The 22,454-nt window shown below is 34.4% G+C and overlaps 6 protein-coding genes and 1 long non-coding RNA gene across 7 annotated transcripts; 3 read left to right on the top strand and 4 right to left on the bottom strand.

Moving 5' to 3' along the window:
* Positions 1-176: 176 nt before the first annotated feature.
* LOC124438139 (40S ribosomal protein S5) lies at positions 177-1,650 on the bottom strand. The gene is made up of 5 exons (XM_046988132.1): positions 1,599-1,650; positions 1,125-1,249; positions 816-1,025; positions 442-669; positions 177-301 (listed from the first exon to the last, which is right to left on the bottom strand). The coding sequence occupies exons 2-5, from the start codon at positions 1,242-1,244 to the stop codon at positions 233-235; spliced, it is 627 nt and encodes a 208-aa protein (XP_046844088.1). The 5' UTR covers positions 1,245-1,249; positions 1,599-1,650; the 3' UTR covers positions 177-232.
* Positions 1,651-1,857: 207 nt separating this feature from the next.
* On the bottom strand, positions 1,858-10,747 carry LOC124438135 (transmembrane protein 237-like). The gene is made up of 13 exons (XM_046988128.1): positions 10,729-10,747; positions 5,489-5,833; positions 5,258-5,401; positions 5,054-5,177; positions 4,913-4,968; positions 4,643-4,795; positions 4,462-4,574; positions 4,233-4,287; positions 3,404-3,554; positions 3,255-3,331; positions 3,093-3,177; positions 2,507-2,628; positions 1,858-2,271 (listed from the first exon to the last, which is right to left on the bottom strand). Exons 2-13 carry the CDS (start codon positions 5,781-5,783, stop codon positions 2,165-2,167), a joined length of 1,482 nt encoding a protein of 493 aa, XP_046844084.1. The 5' UTR covers positions 5,784-5,833; positions 10,729-10,747; the 3' UTR covers positions 1,858-2,164.
* Positions 6,030-7,918, top strand: LOC124438143. The gene is made up of 3 exons (XR_006945982.1): positions 6,030-6,111; positions 6,910-7,127; positions 7,316-7,918. It is a non-coding gene; the product is annotated as an uncharacterized LOC124438143 (long non-coding RNA).
* Positions 9,280-16,975, top strand: LOC124438136 (dual specificity mitogen-activated protein kinase kinase 7-like). Its single transcript, XM_046988129.1, has 13 exons — positions 9,280-9,445; positions 13,822-14,012; positions 14,251-14,332; positions 14,406-14,472; positions 14,585-14,698; positions 14,778-14,897; positions 15,018-15,122; positions 15,197-15,248; positions 15,544-15,671; positions 15,749-15,829; positions 15,966-16,108; positions 16,277-16,322; positions 16,419-16,975. Exons 2-13 carry the CDS (start codon positions 13,844-13,846, stop codon positions 16,497-16,499), a joined length of 1,188 nt encoding a protein of 395 aa, XP_046844085.1. The 5' UTR covers positions 9,280-9,445; positions 13,822-13,843; the 3' UTR covers positions 16,500-16,975.
* LOC124438138 (deaminated glutathione amidase-like) lies at positions 16,696-18,307 on the bottom strand. The gene is given in 8 exon segments (XM_046988131.1): positions 16,696-17,143; positions 17,222-17,250; positions 17,253-17,322; positions 17,438-17,548; positions 17,629-17,681; positions 17,684-17,834; positions 17,908-18,063; positions 18,141-18,307. Coding segments are annotated over 8 exon segments (849 nt in total). The 5' UTR covers positions 18,249-18,307; the 3' UTR covers positions 16,696-16,972.
* LOC124438141 (uncharacterized protein C11orf98 homolog) lies at positions 18,283-19,230 on the top strand. Its single transcript, XM_046988133.1, has 5 exons — positions 18,283-18,370; positions 18,469-18,500; positions 18,623-18,726; positions 18,883-18,980; positions 19,052-19,230. The coding sequence occupies exons 1-5, from the start codon at positions 18,346-18,348 to the stop codon at positions 19,135-19,137; spliced, it is 345 nt and encodes a 114-aa protein (XP_046844089.1). The 5' UTR covers positions 18,283-18,345; the 3' UTR covers positions 19,138-19,230.
* A 52-nt stretch (positions 19,231-19,282) lies between these two features.
* On the bottom strand, positions 19,283-22,440 carry LOC124438137 (geranylgeranyl transferase type-2 subunit beta-like). Its single transcript, XM_046988130.1, has 10 exons — positions 22,330-22,440; positions 21,951-22,058; positions 21,677-21,874; positions 21,346-21,451; positions 21,167-21,219; positions 20,984-21,094; positions 20,717-20,828; positions 20,520-20,608; positions 19,530-19,604; positions 19,283-19,420 (listed from the first exon to the last, which is right to left on the bottom strand). Exons 1-10 carry the CDS (start codon positions 22,330-22,332, stop codon positions 19,283-19,285), a joined length of 993 nt encoding a protein of 330 aa, XP_046844086.1. The 5' UTR covers positions 22,333-22,440.
* Positions 22,441-22,454: the final 14 nt, after the last annotated feature.

Raw genomic sequence — 22,454 nt, 5'->3', positions numbered from 1 at the left:
AAACTATAACCTAATTTAGACCATTTTGAGAGATGATATAAAACTGACGAATACTTAGTTGTGACAATGTCTTCTCTCTCAGTTGTGTAAGACAGTGTTGGATTTTAAGATGCTAATTTGCAATCTACCTGTTGCTGTAATATAAAGCTACTAATATCATAGAAAGAAAAACACAATTTTTTCCACCAGATTGTGGTTATTTTATTCAGTTTGAGTGAACTTATCAGATATTTTAACGATTTGATTTAGCTACTCTTTCCAGTTCATCTTTCTTCTTTATGGCATAAGAATTAGAGGAACCCTAATATGACAACAAAATATCATTAGTAATCTTCTATAACAATACTCCACTTAACTAAATTCAGATAACCATTGTGAATACAACAAACAGTTCAGTAGCTACAATATCAAAAATAAAAATACATCCACTCCTTCATTTACCTTTGCAGCATTTATCAATTCATCAGCCAAGCATTCAGCTATAGATTTGATATTTCTGAAAGATGCCTCTCTAGCTCCAGTGCAAAGAAGCCATATTGCCTGATTTACACGTCTTAAAGGAGATACATCAACCGCCTGTCTACGGACTGTACCGGCTCTACCAATACGTGTGGAATCCTCACGTGGTCCACTATTGATAATAGCATTCACCAGAACTTGCAAGGGGTTCTGAAAAGCCATCAATACTATTAACTTTACAAAACTCAACCAGTTGTAGTTGTTTATGGTTAAAACTCTTAATTTTACACATGGATAAAATAACTGGATAATAAGCTTGAGGTATAATGAGGTACAACAAGGTACACAACACACACCTCTCCAGTAAGCAGATGAATAATTTCAAATGAATGCTGAACAATACGAATGGTCAATAATTTTTTGCCATTATTTCTCCCGTGCATCATCATGGAATTGGTGAGACGTTCAACGATCGGACATTGAGCCTTCCTGAATCGTTTTGCCGCATACCTTCCAGCAGTATGAGGAAGGTATACCGAGTTTTTCTCTTTCACTGCAATATAATCCTACAAGCAAACGAGAATATGTTTCAAATGCTGTAAATTGGTTAGAGTAGTTTGTGAACAAAAACATTAAATGTTTCATATAATATGAGGATTCCTTACAGTCAAACTGATGTCACCAACTTGCACATCATCAGAGCTCCATTTGCCAAATAATTTAATATCCTGAGCTTCGGGTCCAACTACAACCTGACTATCATCAATCGCCCAATCGTCGGCCATTTTTGCTGAAATATTAGTCAAGATTTTGATGCTCTAAAATTTGTTTGTAATACACTGAACACCGTCAACCTTCGAGATACAGTTTAACTTATGTGTTTTCTATATTTCAAACTAATATTCGGCTTATATCTACAATGGTTCAAATGATCAAGAAGTGTTCAAAAATATGACAACACAACCAACTTCAAGTCTTCAAACAATCGTGTGAATAAAGAATGAGAAATGTCAGATCGGTAATTTCAAACAGTCAGATAAAATATAATTATGTAAACCTTGTCCTAGGACATAAAAGACTTTGGGAAGCAGACAAATAAGCATAAAAAATTCTCATTTTGGAAGAGAAATTAGGCTAACCTTGTGCAAAATTACAGAACAAACCAAAAGAAAGAGAAGCACATGGGACCGAGTTAAGTGTTCGGGAGGATCACCCCGGAATTTCAGGGGCCAGGCCCAGGCCACATGTATGTGCACGACATAGGCTCACATATATTCATCCATCACATGACGTTTTCGATGAAGACACTGTTTCTCTTCCTTCACTGACCAATATGCCAATGACATTCTTCCAAGTCTACCTTGACCAATCTCAGACAAAGTCAAATATGATTCAGCATTCATGATCGGACATGAAATGTCCGAATAAAGATATATTATCATATTTATACAATTTTCACATAAATTATATGACATTCAATGTACAACAGATGGGAATTTCAGATAATTGCATTTCGTGGACAATGCTATTGCAGTCAGTTAGTCTGAATTTCACATTTCTATCTTTTAAATAAAAAACATCAAGGCGTAAACATTCGTGTAGAAACGAGATGTTGGTGGCAGTTTTAGTAAGATTGGTACGACTGCTTTAGAATTGCTTTACTCCAAGTAACATCAAAAATCTCTTCATCATCGAAATGTTAACTTCACGGGATGTCTTTTTTAAAACCACGAGCAGACGGTTTACCATTGTCACCAGAAGGAGCCTGAATTGGTGGCTTGGATAGCACGTGGTCATCATCAAATAGATTCACTACAAAATACACGAAAATTTTCACCAAAAGCCTTTGGGGCAAAAACTATAATTAAAGTAAGAAAAGGCAATAACACATTAATTGTACCACAAAATTAATATTCGCTTACGAGAGGTTGCGTTGAGAAGTTATAGAATTTAAGAATTTAAAGCAGTGTACGTTAACAGCATAACAAGAGGTGAACGATTCCTAGAAGTGCCCAAAATTAGAGGTTCGACTTTACATATACAATACCTTCAGATGCATCTCCTCTCGGTTGCCATGACAATAGCATCCATCCAAACACAGCACCAATTACTCGCATCAAATTAACAATTTTCCAGTCGTCAAGACTCTGTTTCTCTTCGTTATTTTTCCTGAAGCCAAAAAAAACAAGAGTAAGAAGCCTGTTTGGTTAAACGCCTCCATCAACAACAGAAAGTTTTCCGCCAAAGTTTCGAGGTAGTTTGAATTATCTACTATGGCAGAACATTTTTCAATAAAAGGAATCTTTGACTTCTTAAAAACTGGAGTACACCAACGGAATTAAAAATTTTTAGAAGAGCAAGGACAGTATTTATATTAATTCATCCCCAGACCCCTGAAGAGTTCCATGAACAACTTCCGCACAGTAAACTAGTTTACTTGTAAGAATTATGAAAAGAAATAGTTGACTGCAATTTATGCAGAAATTTCCTTTCAATGCCAGTGTAAACCAGCTGATGTTGAGATGGCTATGTACTTTAGAGATGAATTTCTTCAAATTCTAATATATATAAGTTTGAAAATGTTTCTTTTGTCTACTGCTATATGTGAGAGTATTGACGGTTTAAAGACTTACCACAGTGAGGGATCGATCTTATACAAACTTATTTTATCATCAATCATCGCCACACTCAATGTAAATATCAAGGACAGGACGTAAACTAGTAACATGAAAACATAAAACAGGGTGAAATTTTAACACTGCAACTTACGCAAATTTTCTGAAAATACATTTTACCGATTAATGTGAAAGTCCATAGAGGATTGGATAGAAGTTTGTGACAAAACCCTGATCTTGTCCTTCCTAATCCATAACTATAAGAAGATTAAAGACAGTTTGCACGTGAACATGTCATGTTGAAATCGTGAAATATTCATGAAAAATACCTGTCCAACACAGATACCGTACAAACAGCTAACATGAAGTAAAACATACTGCCAATGGGCTGTGCCAGTTTGTAGTAATTGGAAAGAAAGTTTTCCGCGCCGTTGTTTGAAGATAGCGTGTACACGAACAGACATTGACAAAGACCAACACCTTAATGTGAAGAAATAACTTTGCATGGATGATTATATTAAGCATACAACGGAAAGGCTAGCTAACTGCAACCAAGATATGAAGCCAGCAGTTCAACTAGTTCCAATCAAATACTAGCTGAACGGCTCGAGGAAAGATGCAAAGACAATACAGACAGACTGACTTTATGCAATACAGGCATGTTTATAATACTAAGAAAAACACAAACTCGTACCCAGGACTTTTTTGCTTACGAGGTTCGGTGGTTAGCACTATTTTCCACCCAGCAAACCGCCCTTTACTTTACACAATCGTTAATAAATTAAAGATGGCGGCTAATGGGAAAGAACCAAAAGCTAAAAGGAAACCATGCATGCACTGGTGCTAGGTCGATTTGAGATGGCGAGTAATTTTATATTTTTATAATACAGTTTTTAATATCAACATATGAAAATATTTACAGATAAATGTTGCAGTATAAATTTTCATGCAACCACCTTAAGTTATAAACTTATAATCCAGGATGGAAAATATGTCGTTTTTCGACGATTGTGTAAAATATTATATAAAATATTATATTGTGTAAAATATTAGATTGTGTGAAATATTATATTGTGTAAAATATTATATTTCAAATAAAGGGCGGTTTGCTGGGTGGAAAATAGTGCTAACCAGGTTCGGTGTTTCGTAAGAACGTACCTGCAAGTAAACCATGACAAAATAAAGCGAATGTTTTGAAAGCCTTTTGCGTTGCCTAAAAAGATGAATGAATTCTTTAGATGATAGACTACAGAAACAGAAAATTAGTTGGAGTTGGCGTTCTATATTAATGACGAACACACGTCCATGGTCCTTCCATCAAAATTTTGCTAATGTTGGAAGAAAGGGAAAGAAGAGAAGTGCAGAGATGCAAGGATGATTATTTTACCACAGCAAAGTCACAGGTTGTGGCTACTCTGGGAGAATCATCACTTGTTGTACGATAATTCATTTTCATTTTCTGGGCAACAACATTTTTTTGTTCCTTCTTAAAACCACCGTCTATAAAATGAAAGTTAAAAAGATAAAGACGCCACAAAATGCTCGAGGAATATTGTTTTACTAATCACCTTTCTTTTCAATAAAGAGAACATCTAAAGGCTCGCTTGGTAGAACTGATTTTGAATTGACTTTGGGTAATGGTGCAGTTATTTTGAATGAGTTAGCCGATCCTTCGGTAACCAAGTCTTCTTTGTCGACCTTAAATCCATTGTAGAATGATTCTATGACAATAAAGAGCAATGACAGTAGTTGGCAAAAAGTTTTGAAACTCATTTAATTTAATTACAAATTAAAAAGTGAGTCAAGGCTCATCCACTTATCTAATCTACTACACAAACCTTCATCATCCAAATCTCCTTGGTAATTTTCTTCTTCAGCAGATGCGCTTTGAATGCTGAATAAAAAAATGAGATGGCACTCAATGTCGATCCAAATTAATTGATATGTTGACAATAAATGCGATATAATAAATTTATTACCGAGATAATCGGTCTTTTGTTTTATTCCGTTTTGGCTTGGCTTTCGGCCTGCTATGCCCACTTGATTTAAAAGAGCTGTTTTCTGTTTTACTCTTTGACATTGCACTAGTACTGTCAATTGTTCCTTGAAATACAAAACATTTATAATTTACTTGGCAACAACTGCTGAAGTGTCAACTAAGTACGTGGCAACATAGTTATTACCATGCATGTATGGTTTCAAGCCATGTTTTCCCTCATTCATCTCTCTTTCAATTTGTAACACTTCTTCACTAACTGATCTATTCATACGTGGTTTTACTGGACGGCGATGTCTTTCCATACTGTTTTCACCTGTTTCTTCAGACTCTATCATGAAAAATTTTTTATAACAGAATGAGTTGGTACAATATAAATCGTATTTCGAAAGCAAAAGATCCTAAAAAAATAGCATACCAGTAGCATCCTTTGTTTCTCTTTTCCTAGACTTTCGATGTCTGCTCCTTCTGTCGTCATTCAGCTCAAGTGAATTACTATTTCCGCTTGAGCCTGGTTTCCCTTGTCTTTGCGCTTTTTCGTTTTGCTTTGAAGACATATCCTGAAACGGAATTTTTGAATTATGTTCACCTTTCGATGGGCTACTTTTGTTTGCGTCCCGCGATGGGCCATCATCCAAATTCCGTGACGCTCTTCTCCGTCTTCTTCGTTGTCTATCAAACTTAACAGGATCATTCAATGAGTCTTCAGACATAATAATGGAAGCAAAAAAAGAAAAACTTTCACGTATTTAGCTGTTGTACACTGCTAAAGTTTATTTTTTGACAAAAGTCACTTGTTCCCATACGACAGACGTACATGGCTAATCTGCATATTTGTACGAACGGATTGGATTAGACTAAATACGTCATAAAGATTTACCAAATTCGTTTATTGGGATTTGCCCGCTTCGTCATGGGGATTTAGATTTACCAGGTCAGTGGATTTACCAAATACCACAATGGTTGTACCTGTTGTAAGAGTTCATGCTGCACAATTGATCGCTGAATGCGAAAACTTTTTTCTGCGCTCGTCAAAAGCAGGTATGTATTCTCCTTCTTTTGAAGTGTTAAGCATCTGAACTAAGAAACTGCAAGCATGCTTTGAGAGCGTATATTGCAAGAGGTTTGCAAACAGAGTACAGGAAATGGATAGGACATCATGACAAAGTTTTGCTAACCTTTAAGTGCTACCCATTCAAGTTTACTTCTTCTAAATGCAACACAATCATTGAAGCACTTATGACTGTTTGCCTGTTTCCTTGGAAATTTATTTAATGTTGAGATGGTAAATGTAGACATTTGTGTGATATCTTGCCAAGGGTTTTAGCATGGACAAACAAAATAGTTGGAGAGGGCAGCAGAAAAGTCTAAATTTAAACAGCTGAAATGAAAAAAACTGAAAGCATTTGTTGCGTCCAAGCCAATATTCACCATCATTGTCTTTGTATATTTTGCAAACATCAGTATTTCATCAACAGCGAAACGAAGAAATGAATTTAAAATGAATTTAAGTTTCTTGCGCACTGCAGAGTGCTTTAAAGACTGATTAAAACATACTCATGAATGTCATCATAGCAAGTATGAGTGATATTAATTTCTCTCTCTCTAATTCCATTTTAAAATTTCTGTTTAAGCTTGAATTTTCACAAATACACCACCTTGCAAACTGTGAAAAGGAAATTGTTAAAATTAAACTACAAGAATAACTAACACTCATTGAGATATGTGGGCATGATTTACATTATGTAGAAATCTAGTGCTATAACTACACGAAATGTTCATGATGTTGCTGAGCTTGTTCATGATGTAAAAATAACTAAGAGCGTCTCTTCCTTTAAGACGAGGAATCTGATTTTAAAAGTGAAGAGGAGAAAATCACCACAAGAGATTTGCTAGAAGACTCAAAGTGTACTCTGCAAATTTTTTGTATACAGATGAGATATTGTGAGAAGAGTACTCTAAGGAATGTTATTGACTAGGGATAGTACAAGAACCAACAGAGAATGTGGCCGCTTCTCCATGAGAATGTAGAAGGATTAGCTCACGTTCATTCACAGGTAGAAACTTTCGGTTATTGTATTTGCTAACTGTATGCATGTGTAACTAAACATGAAAAAATATGAAAAATTTTCGTTATATATAAAGACTTATTATTTGCTATTTTTCTCTAATTTTTGCCAATGGGGTATGATTCAAGTAAACGCGTTTTGACATTTTTTAGTTTTCTATTGTTACATTTTTTCAGGTGTTTTCTTTAAAAAGTCAAGTAATGTCAAGGAAAAAGAGTTTGGTTTTTGGATGAATCAAAAAGTGTGTTTTGGACTTCTAAGTTCCTTTCATTGAATCTTAGTGTGATAAAAAAGGTAACCCTTCTCAGAATATGTATATTTCTCAATATAATGATAGCCATGATTGAAAACTTCCACTCAAAGCTTCCACTTCAAAAAATAAAGATCACGAAGAAAAACAAGCTTTAAAGTGACGAAGAATTTACAACTACAGTCTTTTAATGTCATACACTTAGTTTAGATGTGTATGTCCATAGATTGGTAACCAATGCTTAGCACAGCAGCTTCTTGGACATCCTTTTATCCCTCCAAATCCCATGTCGCACGGTTTAAGCAATGACATCACTTCAGATAAGCTTGACGCTGAACAAGATCACGGTAGAAATAAAAATGGCTGTGATGATGGAGATGAATCTCCTGATTTGATGCCTATTCCTTTTGGCTACGCTTCGAGAAACTCAAGAGTTCGGAATGAATTTGAGGTGTTGCAGATGCTTGGAAAAAGGAGTGTTTGCTTCAGGTGTCAATTAAGGTAACTTTCTATTACATACATCGTTCAAATAGACGGTAATTTCGTCATGTGATGGAAATTTTGTACGTGATTTGGAAATGCTTTATATATGCTCAGGTACGTAATAAATTAGACTGCTGTCTCTTTGCGATCAAAAGAATTCCTTTGAATCCGAAAAGTGTGCTGTTTAATCGCAAAATTACTCAAGAAGAGAAGTTACTTTCTAGATTGAATTATGAAAATATTTTAAGGTAAAAAGAAATTTACTATGCAAAATTAATCAAAATTTTATAGCATAATGGTTGAAAGCGAGGCTCAATTTAAATGATACAAATAAGGTATCAAAGACGATACAAACCCTCTTCTATCCTTAACCTAGCAAGATATGACTTCTAGATCAAATGAACATTTGGACAAAATTGATGTCTAATTTATAATTTCATCATAGTGCCTTGAATCTAAGGCTGCGTTTACATTATACCGGATTCGCTCATCACGACATTTTTATTTGCTTTAAAGGGTTAAATGTTGGGAGTAGAAGCTGTTTAAGATGATAGATTTCGTCCATATCATTGTGTTTCTAACGTTGGACAATTTCACTGCCTTTAAATACAGAGAATATTCAACTTGCTACGATAACAATCCTGTATAGTGTAAACGGGTCCTAACGTTCATGAATCTTTTCTTTGCTAACGACATTAAAGCGCAAAAAACCTGAAGATTCTAATGATTTTTTTTATTTAAATCCATTGAAGGATTACTTATTGTCTTTGTGAAAGGTGACATGCTCCTACGGAGCCAATCACAGTCAGAAAAATTTAGTCATGACGTCAATTAGAGAAATGTTGACAACGGAAAGTTAGTAAATTTAAGGTGAAAGAAAGGTAAATTCTGTCATTTTACTGACGAAGTACCGAAGTATGAGTTACATGGAATAATCAACTAGTCATAGGGTAGGCCTCGTACTATGAAAGCTTTCACTGTAAAATGCTTTGATCAAGATGTTAAGCCTTTGATCGTTTGAAACTTGTTGCATCGTTCAAACTCAACTGAATAAAGCTATTCGTGCAATGTAGGTGATGTTCTTCCATTTGGACAGTCAAAGAGAAAACACAATGTTATTTGCTCATTCTCAATATATCTAATTAAGAATTTAAAAACGCAAACTAACGTCATATTCACAGTTATTCATTATGAAATCTCGTAACATGTGTTTTATATTTTCTTATATTGTAGATCCCACATGGATGGAGTTATTAAAGTCCCTTTACCACCTGTGTCGTTCACTTCAATTACTCTTACTAGTTTGTCATTACTTATGTGTCATGGTGATTCATGGCCAAGAATGTTCATTTGTAGTTTGGATTCTTTGTTGATGTCAGTTGTTTGTTCATATAATGATGATGGGCCCCATTGTTATATGAACCCACGTAAAAGTGGTCAACTGATATTCACAGAAGATCAACTCTGCACTAAGCATTCTTTGAGTGATGATATAACTGGGGTATTGAAGTGATCCCTTATCCTTCGCTTGAAGTTACAATAAGAGTTCGTGATATCAAAAGCTACTTTATTGGTAAATGATGCTGGTAACTTTGTGTATGGAATGGGATAAACATATTGAATGGGCATCGCATAAGGGCATATGAACATTGAAATGATTGGGCTATATAAACGAATATATTCTACGAAGATGGAAAACAAGCCAGTGGAAAACACGGTCCATGTCTTGTGGTTTGTAAGTTGAGTAGATAAGTGTTGTATGCGTAACTGCATGAGATACTTAAAAAGGATCCTGATGATCTATTTTTATTATTTGAACTTTAATCATAGAAAACACCCAAATTAAAAAAAAATATCAATAAAAGACGTCACTTGCTGTGCAAAAATATAGCTGGCTTTCACTCGCTACTTTTTACTTATTTTATTTAACGTTAACAAAAAAAAGTTTACAATAAATTTTAATGATACACACGTAAAAACTGCGTGATAAAAAATAAAGGAAGAGACCTATTAAGTCGCCTGGATCTGACTGACCAGGACATGGCTTGGAAATCAGGTATTAAAGTTTTGTTCTTTTCAATATATTTAATTTCTGTTTGTGTTCATTATGTATGCTGACGTTTATGACATGTTTTTATAGAGTAGCTATGTCTGTGGGCCTACTAACTGGAGAATGAATGAACGACAACAGAACACCACAGAAACAAGCGTCCTCATTGAAAGATTCACACTAGCGAGTTTTGTTATGCATAATGTATAACAGTGTAATGCATTTTCAAATTCATTCGTTACAAATTGCCGTAAAACTAAACTGTGACAATTGTTAAATTTTCTGACAAAACACACGAGTGAAAGCCAGCTATTAATGAAGGGCTTAATGAAGCAACATGGAAATTTTGAATCGAATGAAGTCAAGTAGACATCAAAAATGATTTTTATGCAAGTCATGACATTACTTTGGTCATTTCATTTTTCATTGTTATTAGCAAGTGAATGGTTAGGTCGTTCGTACAGAATAATTTTTCATATGATTTATATATGGGCTGCTATTAGTTTTCATTTTTCGTCTATTTATTAACATTTTTGTTAACACTCTGCGCTCTTTCATTTTTTGTTCTCTACCAAAGTTTGCGTTTCTTTTGTTCGAGCACAAAATATTTGCTGTCATTAGGGTAGTCAGCCCGCTTTTTTTGTCGCTTCGTAAATTTGTATAGGTGGTGTGCAACCATTCCCCTGGGAGTTAGGGAACAATGGAATGTTCGCCATGTTAGATGACGTTTGCATTGTAAATAAGGAAAATCCTTATTAAATTCATCCAACATGGCGGCTATGACGTAGCTTGCAAAGCATGAATACCATTGAGTTCTATAATAACTGGAGCGGCTATCTTTACTGGGGCGAGGTCGCCAAAAAAATGGCGGCCAACGGACGTATTTCCGCTGAAATGATCGCTTTGCAGAAAAATAATATTCTCGACCTCCCCCTGGTGTCTATAGTAAATTATAAAGAATTTTTCAAAAACAAACACGATATCACAGAATATGGATATCGTTAGTTCCATATTCTGTGACGATTCTTTTTTGGCATTTCTTTTATAATGCCAACACTTCAATCGTTCAATTGTTGGATGTCGTAGTTTCCACAAAAAGGTACATATCGCTTCCCACAGGTGAGGTAGTTGTTTGTTTTGTTAGTCCGTCAACGATTGAAAAGCAATTATACATGCACTTGAAAAGCCATAAAATACATATTAAAGATCGTATTTTTTAAGACTGACTTGAACGCCAAATATACTGATGTTTTCCTGTTTTTGTCTATAAATTTCTGCATACTTTTCTGTCATTTGTTAATGCATGAAATCGTAAATTTACCTATCTATTTGCAAAATAGTTTCCCTAAAGCAAAAAGACCCTGCACACATTTTGCTCTGTGAAAAGTATCAAGAAGAAATGATCAGCCCCAACAGTACCCATGATTTGGAGCAGAGCTTGTTATGTTGTATTTGCTGACAACATGCAGGGAAGACCAAGAAGTAAAGATGACTGGAAGATGTTATTGATCAGGCAGAGTCTTAAAAATGATAATGCTGTAAAGATAATTGATTTATTGTCTGCCTTATCCAGAGTTATTTAATTTGATCATGGTCAAATTCTATGGATGGAGACAATGGATTCACTAATGATGCCTTGAATGCTTTGAAGTTGAAGTTCATGAACCAAAAAAAGATGGCAAGAAGGTTGTGTGTTTTGATGCTTAATTAAATGTCAATTCACAACATATAAAATGGAAAGGCCATAAAGTTTGTGTCTATGTAAACATTTGTACTGAGATTGATGATGACTTGATGCAGATGTGAAGCATTAAACTGAATAAGCCATTGGGTTTTATATAACATAATGTTTAAATCATGGCATATCTTTATCAAAATATTTTAGTTGAGTGTTGTTTAAATGTTACTAATATCTAATGCACTATACTGAAGCATTAAAGATTCAGTGATGAAACCTTTAAATTTACTGTACTGTATATTTCTTATATATTTCTTATATTTCTTTAAGAAACAGTTTGAGCTTATTTACCTATTAGAGTACAGAATGGGGATTTATCATATGCATCATTGCTGCTTTTTAAATAAATGTTTTCACTTTTCAAAGCTTTTCTACAAATATTTGCTTCTTTTTCTTTTCATGAGATTGATGATATAGAGGTAATATAATCCAATAACTTTATAATTTCTAGAAAGCTGTTAAGCTTCTAGCATAAAAGTACACTATAGGTATTTAATTCATTTGGTTTTATTGCCTTGTTATGACATATCCATATGCATTTCATCATTCATGTATGAAGAAAATACCAAATGTGGATACTCAGAGAACAAAATGCACTACCAACTGCTTATGAAATTTATTATTGAAGTGAAAACTGTTTTAATCATTCAAATTGTGCACTTATATTGAAAATATAGGAAAAACAAAACAAAGTGAAAAATAAGGGTAGAAGTATTAAAACTAAAATGAATTATAAACACCATTGGAAGCATAAGTGTTTTGATGATTATTTGCATTTTGCCCAATTTATATATCAATACAACAAAATCAAAATGTGCTACAACTTTACAAGTATTTGATGCAGTTGCACTTCAGAACATCACAAAAGGTTACTTAAAGTAATTTCTATACAATATTGTTTGTTTTCATTTACCAAACCTATGCAGACTTGAGTCTTTTGAAATTTAATATGAAACTCAATTACAGAAAATACGTAAATATCCAGAGATTTAATATTTACTTTTTAAAGAAACAAGTAAAAGAAGCAAAATAGCAATGATAAAAATAAGCTAACTTCTCTCTCGTGAACCACTGTGGAGATGAACTATGATATACTTTTTGTATAGACTAAAGAGTTTAATCGATCAAACAAGTTTGACGCTGGTAAGAAAACGACGCATATCTGCATTCATAGATGTGTAGCCGACATATAGCTCTTTCATCGATAGTTATAAATACATCCTCGTAGGAGCCGATAACTGGAAAGCTATGTTGACTCGCTGTTACGAATTGTAGGTTTTTATCGTGATTTTCATCAAAAAATTGCTTGCCGATTCCCAAATACACACATACATTTACCTCACTCTTTCCTCAGGAGGGAGTGGGAAATTGTGAAATTTTCGGAAAAGCGGTCAATTTCGGTAAATCTCAGCGGCAACGGACGAAATCCGCCATTTTTTTGGCGTCACCAGATATCTAAGGCCGCGCTTGAGATAGCCGCTCCAGTTATTATAGAACTCAATGATGAATACGACTGCAACGCACAATCTTACTACGCTGTATGTTAAAGTAGATCATCAGGATCATTTGAAAACAACAAAAATATGAAACATCTTAAAACTACAAAAATTTAAGGAAATTTTTCTAAATTTTTAATCTTTTCTTTTATTGGAGGGTTTTTTTACCAGATCCACCGGTTTTCCCTCCCATTTCGTTTTGTTTTGAAAAAAAAACAGTGTCCACATTTGGGGCCAAGCGATGTCATTTGTCATAACACTATTTATTGTAGCTATCATGAATATTCACGTTTCTTTTTCATTTCTTGGCCTTTGGGTATATCTCCCAAAACACTGCGTTTTTAAATACAAATTGTTGCAAAATTTGAGGTTTGCTTCAGTTGTCAACGTAACTTTTTATTAAGTCCATTGTTTTCTCTGTTGTTGTTTCATTCGCCATTTTGGTTAAGAGTCTTAAGACTTATTGTGTGGAATAGTCATAGTGGCCAGGCCAGCTAAGCTTATTTCCCACCCCTGGTTCCTACGCCTTGGTTGTTCTTGTTGGTTATTGTCTTTTGGTTATTGTACAAATTTTGTCTGAAAGAATACCTCAAATTTGCCATATAAGGTATGGCGGCATCCATGTTTTTGACAACAATATAATTTTGACGGGGTTTCCCGTCCAGGTAATTACTATACAGATCAGTGATGTCCATCAAATACAAAATGGCGGACAATAAAAATAAGAAAACAGTTCGTTTAGACGAGGAGAACGTCAAGTCCGATGAGAAAAAAGACGAAAAGTTACGCAAAAAGCTTGGCTTAAGTTTACCGTTATGTCCTGGTCGTTCTTTGCGCGCCAGAAAACCTTCAAAAGGTAACTTGATTTTCATTTCAAGCTTTACAAGTTCATTGATTCATTCACTGATTCTCAAGAATATTTGACATCAAGCGAACTATTAGTGTGAATAAGAATCTTCTAAACTTTGTGTATTGAATAGATTTTAATTTTTTAGCTACGGGTCGAAATAATTTAATTAAAATTTTGTTCGCTGTCCACTGGCTTGATGATTTAATTGTCCTTAATGAAAGAATGTAATCGATATTTTTTACAGGTTTAGATATTAAAACTACTGAACAAGCAAGAAAAATAAAGAAAACTATTTCCAATCCATCTAAGACGGATGATGCGTTAAGGTAGGAATTTTTTTATCAAGATTTGTATCCTCCAGCCACTGAAGATCATTATATCTTTGCATAATACCTACAGCAAGCAAATGCAAAAAAAATTATCTGAATTCACACGAAAAACTGGGATTTTAACTCTCAAAGAAAAGGTAAATATCATCGAGTTATAATTCTGAAAGGAAAGAAAGAAGACCGGAAAAAGTGTTTTGATTTTAAGTGGTTTTAGACAAGGTTTATAACAGCTATAACATTTTATTCCAGAGATACTCATTTACAATGAATGACTTTCAATTAATTTGTGTAATTGGAAGTGGCACTTGTGGTGAAGTCTCTAAAATGAAACACAAACCTACTGGACGTGTGTTGGCTGTAAAAGTGAGTCAGTTATCATCTGTCCCTCTGATAGTTGAGTTTGTAAATCAACAAGTTAAATATGACATTGTGTATGTTTTAGAAAATGTGTCAATCATATAATGCTGAGGAGCAGAAGAGGATAGTGATGGATTTAGATGTTGTACTAAAAAGTCACGATTGTCCATACATTGTTGAATGTTTTGGAGCTTATATCTCTGAAGTAAAATTCTTGTTATCATTTCAAACATCCTGTTTTCCTTTTTTGTGCATGTTTTGAAATACTGTTTTTGATGTATTAATTGTGTTTCCTCCTCATAAAAAATATTTTTCTATTATTTAGTCCGATGTATTCATTATCATGCAGTTGATGGAAACATGTTTTGACAAATTAAAGAATACGTATGGTCCAATACCAGAGCGTATACTTGGAAAAATGACAGTGGCTGTGGGTTGCCTTTTAGTACTATGCCAAAGTGAATTTTTTTTGTGTTTGTGATTGGGATTGTTTCTGTATTTTAGGTTGTAAAAGCTCTCCATTATCTGAAAGAATCACATGGTGTTATGCATAGAGGTTTGTTTATTAGTTAAAAGTTTGAACCTTAATATACCAAACATGAGACTAGGCAGAAGGAAGGGCCTCCCGAAGTGTTTTTAGCTCATCTGTTTTGCAGCAAGTACATTGCGTTGCGTTAGGAGTTACTGTAAAGAGTTCAGCACTTTCTTTCAAGATATGAATTCAAATGCGATTCCAGTTACAGGATACTGACCTTGAACAATTTTACTTCTGTTATACCATGAAGTTCAAAATGCTATTGCAAATAACTTCGTTGTAGTTGTGATTAACTCATACTTTGTTTTGTTTCAAGATGTAAAACCATCAAATATCTTACTGGACAGTCGTGGATGTGTAAAACTGTGTGACTTTGGTATCAGTGGAAGATTGGTTGACTCAAAGGCGAAGACAAGAAGCGCAGGATGTGCAGCATATATGGCGGTTAGTCATTGCAATTATACGTTTCGTTGAACTTTTGTATTTCTTATACATTTATATTGTATCTTACTGTCATGTAGCCTGAACGTATAGATCCCCCTGATCCTTCTAATCCGGATTACGATGTTCGAGCTGATGTTTGGAGCCTGGGGATATCTTTGGTAAGTAGACGCTCATTGGTTAGTTTTTCCGTGAAATGATAATCAAAAAATTACCGTAGGCCATAGAAACTCGAGCGAGCACTCTACTCTTGCCTTCGTTTGCTTTGTTTTAAAGATTTTTTCTTTAACTTTACAGGTCGAATTGGCGAGTGGTAAATTTCCTTACGATCATTGTAAAAATGAATTTGAAATTCTTACTCGTATCATTGAGGAGCGATCCCCGGCCTTACCGACAGATAAAGGTTTTTCAATGGAATTTCAATCATTTGTCACTCAATGGTAAGCTTCTGTTTTGATAAACTCTGACCCAGGCTTGATAAGTGATTCTTGATTAAAGAAGCCGACCTTATGAACTTTACTTTAAGTAAAACGTTTAATTTTCATATTGCCTTCCGTGGCTCGCGTTCTTTCTTCAGTTTTCATATTTTCACTATGTTTGTATTCTAGTTTACATAAAGACCGAGAAAATCGCCCTAAATATCCCTCATTACTGGTGAGTGTACATTATTGTTCTCACGCACACTCCATCTTATTAAAGATATGTGTTTCATAGGTACGTAGCTATTGATTTTCGTCTTTTGTTTCATAGAAGGAGGAATTCATTAAAACATCAGAAAAAACGGTAGTTAACGTTGGTGAATGGTTGATGCCAGGTTCTACGTCGGTTTGATATGACAAAAATGCATTTCCGTGGAAACCATAGCTATCTTCTTCACCTCTCACTGTGGAAGAATTAACTGTGTGTTAACGACGCGACACACCGTCAACAAACGTGAGACCATATAATGACAAGCTGTATTTGAATAAACGGCTAGAGTAGAATTTTGTACAGGAAGATCAAAGAATAGGATTGTTTGGTCTGTAAATTTAAAAAGAACATATTTATTTTACTAGATATGCATTAACAATGCGGCAATACAAGTAACTATTAGAAATCAGAGCTGCAAGTTGATATGACGTAATACGAATGACGTAATCGTTACATATAAGTCGTGACGTAACATTTGACAGACAGTAAATGTGTTTTATTGTCTTTTATCAAAAAGTCAGAGATGTATGCAGTATTTACTAAAGATTTATGTAAGTGTATAGAAATACAATATTTGATATTTGTCTATGACATCAAATAGAAATAATTTCCAGTCATTCTTTATCTTGTTGCTTGGCAATATTCCCATATAGGTCGTATCTCCTGTGCTTCCATATTGGCATTTGTTGTCTTACTTCCTTTTGATAATCACAATCAATTTCTGCCACACACAAGTCTTCTCCCTCGTGACACTGTGCTACAACTTTACCCCAAGGATCAACCACCTACAATAAAACATAAGTGAGAGTTTTGTTTTGCAAAGCGTACCTCAATAAACAACAATTATCCAAAGTGGTACCTACCATAGCATGGCCATATGATCTTCGCTGGAATTATGTTGTCCTGTCTGGGCTGCTGCTATTACATAACACTGGTTTTCAATGGCCCTTGCCCTCAAAAGACACTAAACACAATCCCACAAAGGCCTTAATCAGAAGACTTAGTTTGAAAATACCAGCATTTTTTAAACTTAAGTTTGCTGAGAAAACCTATTTCTACCATTATTGTTAAAACTGTACCTCCCAATGAGCAGCTCCAGTGATGAATGTGAATGCAGATGGATAGGTAAGGACATCTGCACCTCTTTGTGCCAAACCAATGGATAGCTCAGGAAATCGTAAATCATAGCACTATGTATCTAGTGTTAAGAAGTAAATATTTCTAATCTTTTGTAAAGGTTTCTTGTAACTACAACAGATAGCAAAGATACAATTGAGAGACCAATGTTTCCAACCGGTGTACTTATGATGGGAGAAAGATCTTGCCATGTATAAAACTGTCCGACTCCTTAAGTGTTACCCCATCTTTTATATCAATGTCAAAGAGGTGAAGTTTGTTATATTTGCCTGCAATATTGCCATTGTTGTCAATAATCAAATGTGTGTTGTACACTCTGCTATCTTCTGTTGATGTGTTCTAAAATAACCCAGGAATATAGCAATGTATACTTACAAAAATTTAAACAAAAAGCTTTACATAATAAGTGCACCTTTTCATGAAAACCCCCAAGTGACAGCCAAATGTTGAGTTCCTTTGCCATCTGAGATAATTCAGTGATGATTTTTCCATTGACATCATGAGCAAGAGAAAGACACATCTCCTTGTTCTCTGATACATAGTCAAATGACTCTGGCAGAAACACCATCTAAAATGTGAGCATTCTTAATTTACACCTCTTTTCTGAGTTCAATGAATTACAAAAAATGTTGAATCTTGTCAAACCTTTACACCACGCTTGTATGCCTTCTTTATGAGTCGCTTACACGTTTCAATGTTTTTCTCGATGTTTGCACCCGAGATCATTTGGCACACACCCACTAACCTACTCATATCTTTTGCAGTGTATAACAGAAACTTCACCCTTGCCTGTCTCTGGTAGGTGGAGTGGGTGAAGGAAGAGCAAGAGGAAAGATACAGGAAAGAATAGATGGGCAAGATGTCTGCAGGCTCAGGTTGTTATAAACACTTCACCCAAAACCCTAACAAATGTATTAAACTATTTGATGATTTTCTGTAAATTTACTGTTTTTAAATCGTTCAATGGCCGCAGGTTCAAGCATAAATCATCCAAAGTCAGCTGCAGTAAGTTTTACCATTTATTCACGGCAGTATAGAGCCTGTAAACCATTTTGATTTACCAGTTGATTTTCCATTTAATAATAGCTTACCTTACACGTGACGGTTCAAATATATAACAATTTCAGGTTAAATCAAAAAGGAAAAGAAAAAAGGTGATTCGCGATAAAAATAAGAAAAAAAAATTGAGCGTCGATCCGCTTACAACAACTCACATCTTAAGGAAAACGAGGTATTTGCATCTTGACAACTTGACATGAACTGACCTAGTATTTCAAAGCATTTACTTCAAAGCATTTAGGTTCAAACCAGTTACTTTCATTTTCTGCAGTTTATTTTAAGTCCCCACATCCCTTGTAACTTTGACCCATGAATATTTTTATCATAGGACGAATCCCAAAGCAAATATTACACTGTCAGGAAAGAAACGTAGACTACTTTTGAAGCAGCTAAAAAGAATTGAACAGGAGAAAAAGAAAATGGACAGTGAGTGTTGATAGTAAAATGTGGAAAATTTACAAATGTGATCAAAGTGAAAAATGTTGTTATTTGACCAGTTGAAGGCAATGATAATCAATCATCAAAAGTTACTCTAAAAGACGAGGAAACAAACAACTTGGATGATGAAATGGACATGTCCTGATAGGGTTATGATACATTGATACCACAAGAAAGGTGTTCTTGTAAAGCAAAAAGCGAGAGTCATCAAGGGTTTAAATATGAAATTTTTAATCCATTTTTTGGCATTACTTTTATTTTCAAAATTACAACCATTGAATTCAATTATTTCAAAGTATTTCAGGTTTACGCTTTAGCCTTTGTATAACTTCCTCGGACATACAAAACACTGGGTTAACCTGTTTGATCCCATCATATCCTAATAGTGACAGACCCGCTATCCCAAATAATGTGTGAAATGGATCAACCTAAAAATGTCAGAGGATTCCTCGAGTTTCTTATTATTACTCTCTTATTCAGTCAAATTTCAAATGATTGTCATCATTGGTTTATGAAATGTATGATCCTAGAACTCACCATATCACCAGGTCTATCAGAAAAACCACCTGTCTCATCATCTTGACAAGCCAGGATGAACTCAATCAGCTTCTCCTAAAAGAATCCCAGAAATATTGGTTGTACATTAAAATCAACTGTATTATTCTACCGTAAATTCATACATTACATATACATTATCAACCATACCTTACCTTGCAACTTAGCACTACATCACCATACCTTACAACCATACATTACATGACCATACTTTTCAACCATATATTATATGACCATACCTTTCAACCATACATTACATCACCATACATTTCAACCATACATTACATCACCATATATTTCAACCATACATTACATCACCATATATTTCAACCATACATCACATCACCATACATTTCAACCATACATTACATCACCATACATTTCAACCATACATTACATCACCATATATTTCAACCATACATTACATCACCATATATTTCACCATACATTACATCACCATATATTTCAACCATACATTACATCACCATACATTTCAACCATACACTACATCACCATACATTTCAACCATACATTACATCACCATACATTTCAACCATACATTACATCACTATACATTTCATACACTACATCACCATACATTTCACATTACATCTTTCAACCATACATTACATCACCATACATTTCAACCATACATTACATCACCATATATTTCACCATACATTACATCACCATACATTACATTTCCATACATTACATCACATACTTTTCAACCATACATTACATCACCATACATTTCAACCATACATTATCACCATATTTCAACCATACATTACATCACCATATATTTCAACCATACACTACATCACCATACATTTCAACCATACACTACATCACCATACATTTCAACCATACACTACATCACCATACATTTCAACCATACATTACATCACCATACATTTCAACCATACATTACATCACCATACCTTTCAACCATACATTACATCACCATACCTTGCTAATCCAATGAATTTTTCCAATGATTTTCAAAGAAGCTAATACCCACCAAGAGTAGCATACGTCTGGCAACTTCTCTGGCCTTCCTGAAATCATGTTTTTTAAAAATAAATGGTTATTAAGAATTTTTCCTGAAGTTCAACCATCAACTTGGTGACAGTATTGCTTAATTAGCTGTTAAAAGTAACAATTACCATTAAGACCACCAGATGGCAGCTGTCTTTCACATAACCACCAACCCAACATGTCAATATTAACGTAATGTAAAGTATGAGTTATGGCTAACACACCCAGACAACAATATATCTACAAGATTGATCATAAATATGACATGTTTATAATGTATTTTCATGTTCATTCATCATGTTAATATAAATAGAATGGTTACTTTGACTCATAAAACAATACCTTCTAAGGTTGTACAAGTGAACACTATATCATAGGTTAGGTACAATATATACCTGTCCAGAATGTGACTCGGACCCAGGTCTGCAGCCAAATCCTCCATCAAAGTTCATACATGATACAACATAGTCCACAGCTTTGTCAACATTTATTGCTTCAAGTCTATCCTGACAAATACAGGTTTTAGTAATCAACAGCGTTATTTACATCAACTTTGGCTTAGATAAAATTGCACATACCACAAGACAAAGAGCAGCCGTAGCACAAAATGAAAATCTTGTATCAATTTCACCTATGTAAAACATTTTTAGCATTTTGACATGGTGTTGTTTACAGGTGGTTTGACACTAAGTAATTGACACAATAATTTTCTCTCAATACGTCCCTTACAACCACATAAATGCTAGTTTATGCTTACCCCATATGTCACCCGCAAATGACCCATCATCCATTTGAAGACTTGAAATATATTTCACCACTTTCTCAACATCAATGGCATCCAGGAAATCATAGGTAACTAGAATCTAATATGAAATAATCGTAGCAACAGACATACTTTATAAGTAACTCATTTATGAAGGTGTCAGAAAAGGGTTTCCTTAAACTAGTTGAAATTAACAAAAAGTATAAAAATCCAGAATACGGGCTCACAAAAAGCATCATTATGTATTATGTTTTGACGAGGTTTTCTACCTACAAATTGACTGCTGTCAATTTAAATTCATCTAAATTCAAGTATGTGAGACAACCTGTATGGCACTGAGGGTATACAGCAGGTTTGAATCATGGTTTTCACTTGCACCAAAACCTCCATCTTCATGCTGACATGACTTAACAAAGTCAATTATTTCCTCTTTGCTCATTAAATCCATTTTGCCCATGAGATCCATGGCAGTTACACCCCAGTAGATGCCACTCATGCGAAGATATTCTGTCATACAATATTCCTTACAAGAGAGAATTATTTGACAGTCAAGGCAATAAAATCATCATAAATTATTCATTTAAATGCATCGTTCTTACATAATCATCTTTCTTATTTCCATATGCAGAAATATATTCAGTATGTTTCTCCGAAAGTAAAGATTTTATTGCATCAGCTGATATTTTTACATCTTTTATCTGGGTACCCTAGAAATGTATAACCTCACATGTTAGCAAAGGTATAACATAACCCTTACCCAAACTGCCTTGCAAGTAAGTCTGTCAGGGTGAGAAATTTGAGATAGGAGTGGGGAATAACTATTCTCCTATAGCAAGCAGGTGAGATCATTACTCCAGTTTTATTAGAGTGCAGTGTGTAATAAACAAAGTCACAAAAAATACCCAACAGAATCGTCAAATTAGTAGCAAAGCATTCACAGGATATCCAGTAATCTTTGAATAAAATACCAGAACTTACCATGTCAAAGTTTCAAAAAAAATTCATTATTTACGTGTGGTTATTATTAGATTTACAGCATGCAAGTTGACCTTAGCGCTAGACCTTTGCGCTAAACCATCATCTGTTCTCTACGGTGAATAACC

The sequence above is a fragment of the Xenia sp. Carnegie-2017 genome, unplaced genomic scaffold (assembly GCF_021976095.1).
Source record: "Xenia sp. Carnegie-2017 unplaced genomic scaffold, XeniaSp_v1 HiC_scaffold_19, whole genome shotgun sequence".
In the NCBI taxonomy this organism is placed as follows: domain Eukaryota; kingdom Metazoa; phylum Cnidaria; class Anthozoa; order Malacalcyonacea; family Xeniidae; genus Xenia; species Xenia sp. Carnegie-2017.
The sequence above is the reverse complement of the archived record's forward strand: the minus strand, read 5'-3'. Positions and strand labels throughout refer to the sequence as shown.

Bases quoted from the DNA above. Each gene is read 5' to 3' on its own strand.
- LOC124438139 (XM_046988132.1), bottom strand. From the start codon at position 1,244: ATGGCCGACGATTGGGCGATTGATGATAGTCAGGTTGTAGTTGGACCC. The intron at 1,026-1,124 runs GTAAGGAATCCT...GTTTGCTTGTAG, and splicing joins TTGGTGACATCAGTTTGACT to GATTATATTGCAGTGAAAGA. The intron at 670-815 runs GTGTGTGTTGTG...ATGGCTTTTCAG, and splicing joins TTCATCTGCTTACTGGAGAG to AACCCCTTGCAAGTTCTGGT.
- LOC124438135 (XM_046988128.1), bottom strand. From the start codon at position 5,783: ATGTCTGAAGACTCATTGAATGATCCTGTTAAGTTTGATAGACAACGA. The intron at 5,178-5,257 runs GTAATAACTATG...TTGTATTTCAAG, and splicing joins CTTGAAACCATACATGCATG to GAACAATTGACAGTACTAGT. The intron at 3,332-3,403 runs GTATTTTTCATG...ATCTTCTTATAG, and splicing joins ACGGTATCTGTGTTGGACAG to TTATGGATTAGGAAGGACAA.
- LOC124438141 (XM_046988133.1), top strand. From the start codon at position 18,346: ATGGGCAAGATGTCTGCAGGCTCAG. The intron at 18,727-18,882 runs GTATTTGCATCT...TTTTTATCATAG, and splicing joins CACATCTTAAGGAAAACGAG to GACGAATCCCAAAGCAAATA. The intron at 18,981-19,051 runs GTGAGTGTTGAT...TTATTTGACCAG, and splicing joins GGAGAAAAAGAAAATGGACA to TTGAAGGCAATGATAATCAA.
- LOC124438137 (XM_046988130.1), bottom strand. The intron at 20,829-20,983 runs GTATATATTGTA...TCAATCTTGTAG, and splicing joins CCGAGTCACATTCTGGACAG to ATATATTGTTGTCTGGGTGT. The intron at 19,605-20,519 runs GTATGGTGATGT...GGATTCTTTTAG, and splicing joins AAATTCATTGGATTAGCAAG to GAGAAGCTGATTGAGTTCAT.
- LOC124438136 (XM_046988129.1), top strand. From the start codon at position 13,844: ATGTCCATCAAATACAAAATGGCGGACAATAAAAATAAGAAAACAGTT. The intron at 14,473-14,584 runs GTAAATATCATC...ATTTTATTCCAG, and splicing joins TTTTAACTCTCAAAGAAAAG to AGATACTCATTTACAATGAA. The intron at 16,323-16,418 runs GTGAGTGTACAT...TTTGTTTCATAG, and splicing joins CTAAATATCCCTCATTACTG to AAGGAGGAATTCATTAAAAC.